Genomic DNA, 14,381 nt, shown 5'->3' on the forward strand with positions numbered 1-14,381 from the left:
TGCCCGCGAAAGGCAAAGGTCTCGAGTTCGAGTCTCGGTCGGGCACACAGTTTTAATCTGCCAGGAAGTTTCATATCAGCGCACACTCCGCTGCAGAGTGAAAATCTCATTCTGGAAACATCCCCCAGGCTGTGGCTAAGCCATGTCTCCGCAATATCCTTTCTTTCAGGAGTGCTAGTTCTGCAAGGTTCGCAGGAGAGCTTCTGTAAAGTTTGGAAGGTAGGAGACGAAGTACTGGCAGAAGTAAAGCTGTGTGTGCCGGGCGTGAGTCGTGCTTCGGTAGCTCAGTTGGTAGAGCACTTGCCCGCGAAAGGCAAAGGTCCCGAGTTCGAGTCTCTGTCGGGCACACAGTTTTAATCTGCCAGGAAGTTTCATATCAGCGCACACTCCGCTGCAGAGTGAAAATCTCATTCTGGAAACATCCCCCAGGCTGTGGCTAAGCCATGTCTCCGCAATATCCTTTCTTTCAGGAGTGCTAGTTCTGCAAGGTTCGCAGGAGAGCTTCTGTAAAGTTTGGAAGGTAGGAGACGAGGTACTGGCAGAAGTAAAGCTGTGTGTGCCGGGCGTGAGTCGTGCTTCGGTAGCTCAGTTGGTAGAGCACTTGCCCGCGAAAGGCAAAGGTCCCGAGTTCGAGTCTCGGTCAGGCACACAGTTTTAATCTGCCAGGAAGTTTCATATCAGCGCACACTCCGCTGCAGAGTGAAAATCTCATTCTGGAAACATCCCCCAGGCTGTGGCTAAGCCATGTCTCCGCAATATCCTTTCTTTCAGGAGTGCTAGTTCTGCAAGGTTCGCAGGAGAGCTTCTGTAAAGTTTGGAAGGTAGGAGACGAGGTACTGGCAGAAGTAAAGCTGTGTGTGCCGGGCGTGAGTCGTGCTTCGGTAGCTCAGTTGGTAGAGCACTTGCCCGCGAAAGGCAAAGGTCCCGAGTTCGAGTCTCGGTCGGGCACACAGTTTTAATCTGCCAGGAAGTTTCATATCAGCGCACACTCCGCTGCAGAGTGAAAATCTCATTCTGGAAACATCCCCCAGGCTGTGGCTAAGCCATGTCTCCGCAATATCCTTTCTTTCAGGAGTGCTAGTTCTGCAAGGTTCGCAGGAGAGCTTCTGTAAAGTTTGGAAGGTAGGAGACGAGGTACTGGCAGAAGTAAAGCTGTGTGTGCCGGGCGTGAGTCGTGCTTCGTTAGCTCAGTTGGTAAAGCACTTGCCCGCGAAAGGCAAAGGTCCCGAGTTCGAGTCTCGGTCGGGCACACAGTTTTAATCTGCCAGGAAGTTTCATATCAGCGCACACTCCGCTGCAGAGTGAAAATCTCATTCTGTAATCATTATTTGCTTGGAAGTGTTTTTATGTTGTAACAAATTGTTGACATCACAAAAAATATTTGTGACAGTAGCAAGTTAATCAACACTTTAAAAATAAAACTGAAATGTTGTAGGGTAAATTACATGCTTAAAAATACATTTTTGTACTGTTGAAATGAAGAGAGAACTTTTTCTTGCATACTAGTGTTAATTAAATATTTTTGGGCAGTTTAGAAGTTAATTTGTGGCAGCCTAAAACTGGCCTCCCTCTCCTAGTACACCGAATGGTGAAAATAGATTTTAAATATGTGTATCCACCAAGAAAAACCAAGCCAAGCATTGTTGTCGATGATGCAATCTATGAAGGAGAGTTAATGCAACAGCTTGTAGGAACATTGTAAGTGCAAGCTTTTCACAAAACTAGAAAACCACTCTCCGTTTAATTGTAATCGGAAGAGCAAAATATAAATTTCCTAGTTGATGCCATGTTAAATGTGTGTTAATGTCCTATCTGAAGCTTTTAATTTCCTCTGGATTCCAGACACTATGATGTTCACGATTCAGTTTGTTCTTAAGGATTTATTTTAAAATGCGTATTTCCCAATGTATCCCATTTCTTACATAAAATGTCTTATGGTAAGTTTGGGAGCAATTAGACAATTGTTGTCTTATTCACTTTAGGAAGCTACTTTCAGAGTATCATGTCAAGTATGCAACAGATCAATGACTTCTTGTCAGGTGGATTTCAGTCTTTGCTTCTAGATGGAGCCTTTTCAGTCTATCTTTCAGCTAGTTTGAAGCTACCCTCCAGCTTTTCCTATCTTGTACTAATCTTATCTCCTTGTAACTTCTCCACCTAACATCTTATATATAATCTGCTTTTCATTTTCTAGCCCTTATCATCAAGCAATTTTTCCTCCCCTAATGCTCCTTTAAGCGCCAAGCTAACTATAACACAGCCGATGTCCCACTATCCTGTCCCTTCTGCCAAGGTTCTTCCATAGACTCTTTAATTGTGTTTCTTCAATTCATACTTTATCAGTCCATTCAATTTTTAACATTCTTCAATTGGAATGCATTTCAAATGCTTTCAGATTCCCAATGGTTCACCTTTCTCTTTCGTACAACGCTGTGCTCCAGACATACTCTTCCAGGAGGCACTTCTTCCTCAGTTCCATATTAATATCCAGTACCAGCAGAGTTGTTTTATCAAAGAAAGCTTTATTCCTCTTTGCCAGGCTACTTCTGATATCTTCCTTGTTTTGTCCATCCCACACGGCCTTGCTTTCTATGTAGGGGAAACTCTTTCACTTCCTCCAACAATGTGTCATTCCTGATTTTGATGTTAAGTACTTCAATATTCTTATTTCTACTACTATTCATCACATTTTTCTTTGCTTTGTTTATGCTTAAGTTGTATACTGTACTGTCCAGTCCTTCCCACAGGTCTTTTAAGCCTGCATTACATCTGGCCACCAGCACTGGTATCTGTTCCTATTGCGCTTTTATACATTTTACTTATTTCCATAATTGTTTGCTCAGTGTACAAATTGAACAAGAATGATGATAAGCTGTAGCCACCTTGTACAATTACATTAATATGAAAGTTTATTTCTTGATCTTCCATTTTCATTATTCTCCTTGTATTTTGTAGAAGTGTTGTATACATAATTTATCTGTCTCCTCAAGGTAACCGTGATATTCTGAGAATTGTAAACTTCATATTCCGCCTTATATGATTGAAGGCTCTTTCTAGTGACAAAAGCTTTGAATGTATCCTGATTTTTCTTCAGTTGGCCTTCTAATACTAAACAAAATGTTAGAATTTCTTCTCTGGTGCATTTTCCCTTCCTGAAACCAAACTGATCTCCCTCCAGTACATCTTCAGTTTTTCTTTCTTTTTTTCTATATATTACCCTGGTCATCAATTTACACATACATTATTAGAGGGCAGCAAATCATCAGTCTTGATGTGAGAGTTTAATATGCAAACATTGTTGTTGATTACATGCACAATGTTGGACAATGTCTGCACCTCATTATAGATTTTTACAGTATATGGTCCCTGCCATAGAGATCTTATCTATCATGAGAACTTTTGCGATATTTAGGAGGATTTTCAGATGATCTGGTCTTGCTATAGTGATTGGCAGGTCTCTAGACACAAACAAATTCCAAATATTGCACTTCACATATATGATATAGCAAATATCATATTGTGGTTCATTGAGAAGCCTCGCATAACCCTTCAATAACTGGTCGCCGCAGGCTATTCTCCCTTCCCAAGTACGTACTGTGGAGAGACCAGAGGAATAAAATTAGAGATTGTAGAGTAAAAAATTGTTTTTCCTGCATAACACATGTGAATGGAATGGTAAAACAGGGAGGGGGACAGCAAGTGTAAGGCACTCTGTGCCACTAACATATAGTGAAATGCAGGGTATGTGTATAGATGAAGATATGCTTACCTGTAGATATTTCTGCTCAGCATAAGATATGAGGACTGTAGGAGAAGACTTTTGGTAAAAGCTTCATGTAAAAGATGACTCATATATTATCATCCAGCATGAGGTCAAGGCTTGTTCATGGGCTATGGAAAAAAACTATGATCAGTTGAAAGCAGCTTCGCTATTGAAAATTGTATGCACCTATTGAACTGAAATTAACTTGATTGTAAATGTTAAAGGAAGACATAACTGCCAGGAAGCTGCCATATGGCTTCACTTTATTCAGTAAATAGATTTTTTAGCATTTTCATCATCTGAAGTTGCATTATCATCATTAAAATCATACCGACTAACAATGATGATCCTTTGTCACCATGTGCCACGATTCATTGAACATTATTTTACTTATTATAACTGATGCACTCCACCAGTTACACTGAAAACATGAAATAACAAGTGTGTATTGTTTGTGTTCTGTCAAGGTCATTCTGAGATGACTGACTTACATAAAAGAAAGAAATCAAAGTAGAAATTTTAAATAACTAAGAAGCACTACATGTTAGCTTTTAATCAATTATGGGTGTCTTTTCAATAGTGACTGTTTAGCAGGAAATAAGTCATTCGGGGTCAATGCACAATATAATCATCATAAGAAATAGAGTAGCTCTACTATATGGTGATCATATATTATTTGCAACAGTTGACGCATTTTCAGAAAGAAATACCCTCAGTAACACTGCTTGCATTTCGATGGGACTGATTCACTCTACATGTCTTCCATTGAGTCCCTTCATGCCCTTGGAGCTTATTAGATTACTTGAAGACCTATAAATGCACACAGCAACTACCCCAAGTTCCTGCAGTTTATGTGCTTAGTAACAGGCTTAGGAAGCCGTACATGAGGTGAACGTCACATTTGTGTGGGCATATATAAGCCAGATTTTAAATGTCTTGTGCAGATTCCTTAAGAAGGCGTGAGTGAGCCATTTAGCAACAATGGTTGTAAATTTCAAAGTTTTTAAGAAATGCTCTCCAAATGGAAAACTTACATTATATTTGGGGAAAAGGGACTTTGTAGACCATATTACTGGCACTGAACCAATAGGTAAGCTCATACTATCTGTTAATGTTTATTATTTATTGTTTAACTGTTTTAGTCTTGCTAGGTGAAACAAACTGCTTTCTTCTCATGTCTGTGAATCAGTTACTCTTGATGGAATACATCTGTAGTAAACTTTTATAATATTTCTCAAACTACTAATTCTCTTTAGTAATATTACATTAACAAAAAGATACAAATTTTGCAAGCAATATGAGTGTTTATGAACTTCAAAGTGAGCATTTGTCTAATGATGTTGCATAGTGACAACCAAACCAGATGTGATACAGATACAGTTTTTTGAAGTGCTTAGGGATGTTTATTCAGGCTGGGCCCAGTCATGTTAATAAAAACAAATCTCCTGTATTTTGCCCACCTCTGCAAACTACAAGTTTCCTTTTTTTTATTATTACTCATATTATTAAACATCTATGCTCACAAAATGAATGAATAAATTTTCACCATATTTTTACAGAATTGTTGTGTAAGTGCAACATGACTATACCTGGCTGCTTAATAGGGACATATTTATTCTCTAAGCCAACTGTTTGTGATGCTGCATGCCCAATTGCAAGGAAATGAAAAAGGTAGTTAAATAAGCTATTCCAATTTATGTTTTCTCTACAACTTTTACTTACAAACATTGAAGGTAATAAGATGCAGCTGTGGTACAAACTACATGTTTGAAATCACTCTTACTTAAAAATTTTCTTTGTGAAAAAAGATGAGAGAAAAATCTTGTATTTCCAAGACACAAGATTCTTAGTAAAATAGAAAATGAAGACAGCCACAGGCTGCTGGGTAGAAAGGTGTAATGGCTTCAATAAATTCTCATAAACAGTGCTAGGACCTACTACATACTCATTGGATGGAATTTGGGGGGGGGGGGGGGGAGCAGAGGCAATAATTTCAAAGTTTTGAGAGTTAAGATTGAAGTCTACTGATCTATAATCTGGTAAGAAAGTCTAAGGTATTATTCATATGTGAAGTTTTAATCTTCAGCAGACTATACATTCTGGTTTAGATTTTCCTAAATCGCTTCAGGCAGTTCAGATTCTTTATTAGTCATTCAGCATTGTTACATGCAATAGACTTCATCAGTTCACTTAACCTATTAATTTTACAAAAAAAAAAAAAAAAAAAAAAAAAAATTACGCATTTAAGTTGATATTAGGCATTTCTAAAAATTCTTCTAATGAATAGAATGGATTGGTTAACAAGAAGTTATGAACATTGTCTTTAAATAATTTGTCAGGCTTGATTGACCCATTTTTAGACAATTTGTTATATATTTTAATTGCCATATACTTACGACTATTGTTAGTTTTAGCTAATCTATTTTGTGGCAACAGCAGAGAAGTACACGTTCTTGTATAGTAGCCATGTATTTCATTTGTTACACTTAAATTAGGTAGTTCAGCAAGTATGTAGTTAACACTGTCAAGAATATATAAATTAATTACTGTTAAAATTCTATATTTAGTGAACAATGGTTTACAATGTGTTCTATTATCTACCTTAGCCATTACTCTGATTGCTTTCTTCTGGATCACCATAATTTCGTTTATTTTTCTGCTGTTTCCCCAGAGTATTAACCCGTACCTTAAAACAGATTGAAAAAAGGCAAAGTACGCTGTCCTTACGTACTCAAATGTCACACAGCACATCAGTCTCTACAACAAATATATAACTCTTGACAACCTAACCACTATGTGATCAACATGAGAGTTCCATGTTAGACTGTTGTCAAGTACAATACCTAAAAACTTTGCCTTTTGTTTTTCTATTTTTGTAGTCTTTGATAGACTGAACCACATATTCTGGGTCTTTTCCTCATTTAATAGCAGACCATTGGCATTAAACCATGATGTTGCATTTTCTTTTGCCAATTTCATATCACTTACAAGGTTATCAAGTACATGGTTTACAGATAGAAAAGTTGTGTCATCTGCATACATATATGTCTTTACATCTATATTTCCTGGTAAGTCATTTATGTGTACCAGGAAAAGAAGTGGTCCCAATTTAGATCCCTGTGGCACTCCATGTTGAACCTCGAGTATGTTTGACAGATGACTTCCTGAACTCACCACCTGGTTCCTTTTATTGAGGTATGATTTGATGAGTTTTAAACTTTTATCACATATTCCATAGTACTCAAGTTTAGAGAGCAGAAGTGAGTGGTCAACACAGTCAAAAGCTTTGCTCAGATCACATAAGGTTACCTGTGCGTGCGCATGGTCCTCAAATGCTGCTAGAATGTCTCTGACTAAGAGCTCTATGGCGTGTATAGCTGACCTTCCTTTTCTGTAACCAAACTGTGATGCACTTAACATACCATTTAGTTCTAGGTACTCATACATCTGCTTATATATTATGCCTTCAAAGACTTTTCCTAGTACTGGAATTAGTGAAATTGGTCTGTAGTTTGCAGGATCTGATTTGCCACCTACATCTACATCTACATCTATACTCCGCGAGCCACCTTACGGTGTGTGGCGGAGGGTACTTATTGTACCACTATCTGATCCCCCCTTCCCTGTTCCATTCACGAATTGTGCGTGGGAAGAACGACTGCTTGTAAGTCTCCGTATTTGCTCTAATTTCTCGGATCTTTTCGTTGTGATCATTACGCCAGATATATGTGGGCGGTAGTAATATGTTGCCCATCTCTTCCCGGAATGTGCTCTCTCGTAATTTCGATAATAAACCTCTCCGTATTGCGTAACGCCTTTCTTGAAGTGTCCGCCACTGGAGCTTGTTCAGCATCTCCGTAACGCTCTCGCGCTGACTAAATGTCCCCATGACGAATCGCGCTGCTTTTCGCTGGATCATGTCTATCTCTTCTATTAATCCAACCTGGTAAGGGTCCCATACTGATGAGCAATACTCAAGAATCGGACGAACAAGCGTTTTGTAAGCTACTTCTTTCGTCGATGAGTCACATTTTCTTAGAATTCTTCCTATGAATCTCAACCTGGCGCCTGCTTTTCCCACTATTTCCTGGAGTACGTACGAGTCTTCTGATGTTGCTACTTTCTTGTAGACAACCGTGTCATCTGCAAATAGCCTCACGGAGCTACCGATGTTGTCAACTAAGTCATTTATGTATATTGTAAACAATAAAGGTCCTATCACGCTTCCTTGCGGTACTCCCGAAATTACCTCTACATCTGCAGATTTTGAACCGTTAAGAATGACATGTTGTGTTCTTTCTTCTAGGAAATCCTGAATCCAATCACAAACCTGGTCCGATATTCCGTAAGCTCGTATTTTTTTCACTAAACGTAAGTGCGGAACCGTATCAAATGCCTTCCTGAAGTCCAGGAATACGGCATCAATCTGCTCGCCAGTGTCTACGGCACTGTGAATTTCTTGGGCAAATAGGGCGAGCTGAGTTTCACATGATCTCTGTTTGCGGAATCCATGTTGGTTATGATGAAGGAGATTTGTATTATCTAAGAACGTCATAATACGAGAACACAGAACATGTTCCATTATTCTACAACAGATTGACGTAAGCGAAACAGGCCTATAATTATTCGCATCTGATTTGTGACCCTTCTTGAAAATGGGAACGACCTGCGCTTTCTTCCAGTCGCTAGGTACTTTACGTTCTTCCAGTGATCTACGATAAATTGCTGATAGAAAGGGGGCAAGTTCTTTAGCATAATCACTGTAGAATCTTAAGGGTATCTCGTCTGGTCCGGATGCTTTTCCGCTACTAAGTGATAGCAGTTGTTTTTCAATTCCGATATCGTTTATTTCAATATTTTCCATTTTGGCGTCCATGCGACGGCTGAAGTCAGGGACCGTGTTACGATTTTCCGCAGTGAAACAGTTTCGGAACACTGAATTCAGTATTTCTGCCTTTCTTCGGTCGTCCTCTGTTTCGGTGCCATCGTGGTCAACGAGTGACTGAATAGGGGATTTAGATCCGCTTACCGATTTTACATATGACCAAAACTTTTTAGGGTTCTTGTTTAGATTGTTTGCCAATGTTTTATGTTCGAATTCGTTGAATGCTTCTCTCATTGCTCTCTTTACGCTCTTTTTCGCTTCGTTCAGCTTTTCCTTATCAGCTATGATTCGACTACTCTTAAACCTATGATGAAGCTTTCTTTGTTTCCGTAGTACCTTTCGTACATGATTGTTATACCACGGTGGATCTTTCCCCTCGCTTTGGACCTTAGTCGGTACGAACTTATCTAAGGCGTACTGGACGATGTTTCTGAATTTTTTCCATTTTTGTTCCACATCCTCTTCCTCAGAAATGAACGTTTGATGGTGGTCACTCAGATATTCTGCGATTTGTGCCCTATCACTCTTGTTAAGCAAATATATTTTCCTTCCTTTCTTGGCATTTCTTATTACACTTGTAGTCATTGATGCAACCACTGACTTATGATCACTGATACCCTCTTCTACATTCACGGAGTCGAAAAGTTCCGGTCTATTTGTTGCTATGAGGTCTAAAACGTTAGCTTCACGAGTTGGTTCTCTAACTATCTGCTCGAAGTAATTCTCGGACACGGCAGTCAGGATAATGTCACAAGAGTCTCTGTCCCTGGCTCCAGTTCTGATTGTGTGACTATCCCATTCTATACCTGGTAGATTGAAGTCTCCCCCTATTACAATAGTATGATCACGAAACTTCTTCACGACGTTCTGCAGGTTCTCTCTGAGGCGCTCAACTACTACGGTTGCTGATGCAGGTGGTCTATAGAAGCATCCGACTATCATATCTGACCCACCTTTGATACTTAACTTAACCCAGATTATTTCACATTCGCATTCACTAATAACTTCACTGGATATTATTGAATTCTTTACTGCTATAAATACTCCTCCACCATTGGCGTTTATCCTATCCTTGCGGTATATATTCCATTCTGTGTCTAGGATTTCGTTACTGTTCACTTCCGGTTTTAACCAACTTTCCGTTCCTAATACTATATGCGCACTATTTCCTTCAATAAGAGATACTAATTCAGGAACCTTGCCCTGGATACTCCTGCAGTTTACCAATATTACGTTAACTTTTCCTGTTTTTGGTCTCTGAGGACGGACGTTCTTTATCAACGATGATAATGTCCTCTCTGGTAAGCCGTCAGGTATTTTATCGTTTCGCCCAAGGGGGGGTCCCTCTAACCTAAAAAACCCCCGTGTGCACGCCACACGTACTCTGCTACCCTAGTAGCTGCTTCCGGTGTGTAGTGCACGCCTGACCTGTCTAGGGGGGCCCTACAGTTCTCCACCCAATAACGGAGGTCGATGAATTTGCAACCATTATAGTCGCAGAGTCGTCTGAGCCTCTGGTTTAGACCCTCCACACGGCTCCAAACCAGAGGACCGCGATCGACTCTGGGCACTATGCTGCAGATATTAAGCTCAGCTTGCACTCCGCGTGCGATGCTGGTTGTCTTCACCAAATCAGCCAGCCGCCGGAAGGAACCAAGGATGGCCTCAGAACCCAAGCGGCAGGCGTCATTCGTTCCGACATGTGCTACTATCTGCAGCCGGTCACACCCAGTGCGTTCAATAGCTGCCGGAAGGGCCTCCTCCACATTACAGACGAGACCCCCGGCAAGCACACCGAGTGCACACTGGCATTCTTCCCCGACCTACCCGCTATTTTCCTGAGGGGCTCCATAACCCGCCTAACGTTGGAGCTCCCTATAACTAATAGGCCCGCCCTCTGTGACTGTCGGGACCTTGCCGGAGAATCGGCCACTGGCCCAACAGGCGAGGCATCCTGTGGTGGCTCGGAAACGATGTCATCACCACTAGGAAGCACCCCGTACCTGTTGAAAAGGGGTAAGGCAGCTGCCACGCGGCCAGATCCCACCTTCGCCTTTCGGCCAGGCATGCGCGAGCCCACCACTGTCCGCCATTCACCCTGGAGTGATGGCTGACCAGTAAGATGCTCACTGCCGGAAGACGCAGCGACATCAGGGGTTCCATGTGATTCCAAGACCACCGAAGTAGGCATAGGTCTCACCACAGTTGCCCCAACGCCACTATGAGCCGACGCCTGCGCCTCGAGCTCGATGAGCCTAACAGACAAAGCCTCCACCTGCCCCCGAAGAGTGGCCAATTCTCCTTGCGTCCGCTCACAACAACCACAGTCCCTACACATGACTATGTTTACCCTACTCTATACGGTGACAAATTCCCAAGATAATCTTCTGATGAGCTACTCTGATACTCAAGAAACACTCACTGAAATACGAGACGCGAAAACTACGCTAGGTTTTCCCAGAAAAACTATTTAAAAGCTAAGCGCAGCAAATAAGTACAAAAACGCTTTATACAAACAGTACTCGCTGCTGCTGGTGCTCTCGCTCTGGCTGTCACAAGGCAACTGCTGATTCAAGTGACTAGTGGCTAACGGCCGCGAAACAAACAAAAGACGGTTTTAGGGCGATTTCTGTTCTAAACGATCAAGAAAACACTAAGAAATCTAACACGAAAACTACGTAAAGTTTTATCAAGAACTGTTAGTTACTATGCAGAGCAGATAAACACAAATAGAATCCCTTCCTTAGTGGAAGGTCGTAAACAAAATGCAACATAAACGCTTTATACAAACAGTACTCGCTGCTGCTGGTGCTCTCGCTGGAGTTACCTTGGATAGTTTGAGAGCATCAGGAAAACACCCTTCTATGAGACACAGGTTTATAGAATATGTTAATGGTGCTGCAATGTAATGTATGATTTCTTTCAATAGATTGTTTGACATATTAAAAATATCTGTACTGTATGAATTTTTCATTGCTGGAATAGTTCCTTCAAGAAGGTAACAGCTAAACACTAGTCCTGTCCCTCCTCATTAAACCACTGTATATCAAACTGGCAGATCCTATAGCATTGTAAAGTGATCCTTCAATCACTTACTCATTAATAGTCATGACAGCATAAAAGTATGTGGTGACAAGAAAACAGATATCTGGCTTTGAACAACTAGCATTTTCCATACCTTCCATGTATTCTTAACTGAAGTACAGGACTTAGCTGTGCCACCTGTGATTTGGGCCTTCTGGGGAAAGATCTCAATAAGCACAATACTATAGTGCCTATCGAGGGTGCTAGGAACAGTGTTGATAGTAACACCAACCATGTGTTTAAAGATGACAAAAAGCATGACTCTTGGAACACCCTTCACAGAAATGTGAATACTGCACACTCTTTGAGTGATACAACATTCTGAAGATAAAGCATTCTATCAAATGTGTAAATGCAGAGCTACAGAAGTCATTCAACAGCAAATATTTTAAACTTTGTTTGATACCCTCATGTGATGGTACTTTTGAAATAAACAGTGACATAGTACAAAGTCAGTTGCACATATAACTGATGCATTCCACATCCATGAAAGTTCTCCTTCATAAGAGGACAGAATGTGAGAATGAACAAAGAATTCTTATTCACCTTGAATTTTAGACTCATAGCTAAGAGAAATGAGCTGAAGCTATTAAACAATGGGAATGTAAGCAAACAACTTGTTATAATTTCCGAAATAAAAAAAAAAGTTCTGATATTTCGCTGATTAAGTTGCAAACTTGTGGCAGAAAAAAAAGAGAGTGTGTTCTGAATTTGTTGTATCTGTAAGAATATAAATGTGGAATGAGATTGTGTTCCACACACAACCCACAGAAAACTTTTTGGCGCCTGTGACTGAAGTACCAATGTAAATATCTGAGAGTAAAGCAGTCTTTATCACTGTGCCTGTTGATAAGTCAGCAGTTCCCCTGTTGATAAGTCAACAGTTCCTCTATGTGGTGAGCAGCAATCTTACCTTTGTAGATTGTTGTTATTCCATCCCTGACTTTCTATTGTTTGAGACTACAGTCTTTGACCCTTCTGTATTGGCCTAATTTAGATACAGAAATGTTACAAGCACTGTGTATCTTATTCTACCTTATCAGCTCAACAGTGATGTGAGAACACAGTGTTTTGTTGTCCCTATGTAATTTAAGTAAGTGTCAATGGACTTAAAGAAGGAACTAACAAGAAATGCTGTTGTAAACAAAAGATAGGCAATGACAGAAATTTTTCAGTAGTGATTGTTGCTATGCTGTTCAATTACTAATGTCTTGCAGAGCAATAATTATCTTTTAGTTCTTCACCAATTTTTACTCCAAGCAATAAATAAATCATTTTTGTCCAGATATAACAAATAATTCATGTTTGTTCAGAAGTTCATGCTAACCCACCTTTCCTTGTCTCTCATACTTGTGCTAAGGGCTCATTTCCTCCTGCTGGTGATAGTCTTAATATACATCAACTGTATCAGCTACCAAATATTTCATAAACTGACTCTTTTTCAAGACTGAAGCACCAGCTCCAAAAGTTGTATAATCTGTCCCCTCCATCATGCCTAAACCAACAGATTAACACATCCATTTGCTAATACTAAAGGGTTGCATGATGATTCACCATGAAACTAATACAAAATGGAATTGACTGATTGTAGAGGAAAGAGGGAGAAGGTGGAGTGGCACAATGCAGTGATCATCCGATATTTGAAGAAAATGCACCGGAGTGTGATTTGGTCAGATCTCATACTTACACATGAAAAGCTGGAGATCTGCCTGAAAATCCCAGTCTGGTATAAATTTTCATGTGTATTCCATTGCACATTCAGCATCTACAAATGGATTTCAATGATGTCATACACTATGTGATCAAAAGTAGCCGGACACCTGGCTGAAAATACAAGTTCGTGATGCCCTTTATTGGTAATGCTGGAATTCAATAAGGTGTTGGCCCACCCTTAGCTTCCACTCTCACAGGCATATGTTCATTCAGGTGCTGGAAGGTTTCTTGGGGAATGGCAGCCCATTCTTCATGGAGTGCTGCACTGAGGAGAGGTATCAATGTCGGTCGGTGAGGCCTGGCATGAAGTCGCCATTCCAAAGGTGTTCTGTAGGATTCATGTCAGGACTCTGTGCAGGCCAGTCCATTACAGGGATTTTATTGTCATGCAACCACTCCACCGCAGGCCATGCGATATGATCATGTTGAAAGATGCAATTGCCATTCCTGAATTGCTCTTCAACAGTGGGAAACAAGAATGTGCTTAAAACATCAATGTAGGCCTGTGCTGTGATAGTGCCACACAAAACAACAAGGGGTGCAAGCCACCCATGAAAAATACGACTGCACCGTAACACCACTGTCTCCAAATTTTACTGTTGGCACAATACATGCTGGCAGACGATTTTCACAGGGCATTCGCCACACCCACACCCTGCCATCAGATCGCCACACTGTGTACCATGATTTGTCACTCCACACAATGTTTTTCCACTGTTCACTCATCCAATGTTTATGCTCCTTACACAAAGCGAGGTGTTATTTGGCATTTACCGGCATGATGTGTGGCTTATGAACAGCCACTCAACCATGAAATCCGAGTTTTCTCACCTCCTGCCTAACTTCCACAGTACTTGCAGTCGATCCTGTTGCAGTTTGGAATTCCTTTGTGATGGTCTGGGTAGATGTCTGCGTATTACACATTATGACCCTCTT

General features: G+C 40.6%; 1 protein-coding gene across 1 annotated transcript in view; it reads left to right on the forward strand.

The window, feature by feature from the left end:
• The first annotated feature begins 4,695 nt into the window (after positions 1-4,695).
• LOC124804222 (arrestin homolog) overlaps positions 4,696-14,381 on the forward strand; it is a 98,133-nt gene continuing 88,447 nt past the window's right edge. The window contains exon 1 of the mRNA XM_047264736.1: positions 4,696-4,853. Within this exon, the coding sequence (XP_047120692.1) occupies positions 4,745-4,853 (109 nt within the window). The 5' untranslated portion in view covers positions 4,696-4,744. The remainder of the gene's footprint in view (positions 4,854-14,381) is intronic.

Source organism: Schistocerca piceifrons, chromosome 1 (assembly GCF_021461385.2).
Source record: "Schistocerca piceifrons isolate TAMUIC-IGC-003096 chromosome 1, iqSchPice1.1, whole genome shotgun sequence".
Classification (NCBI taxonomy): domain Eukaryota; kingdom Metazoa; phylum Arthropoda; class Insecta; order Orthoptera; family Acrididae; genus Schistocerca; species Schistocerca piceifrons.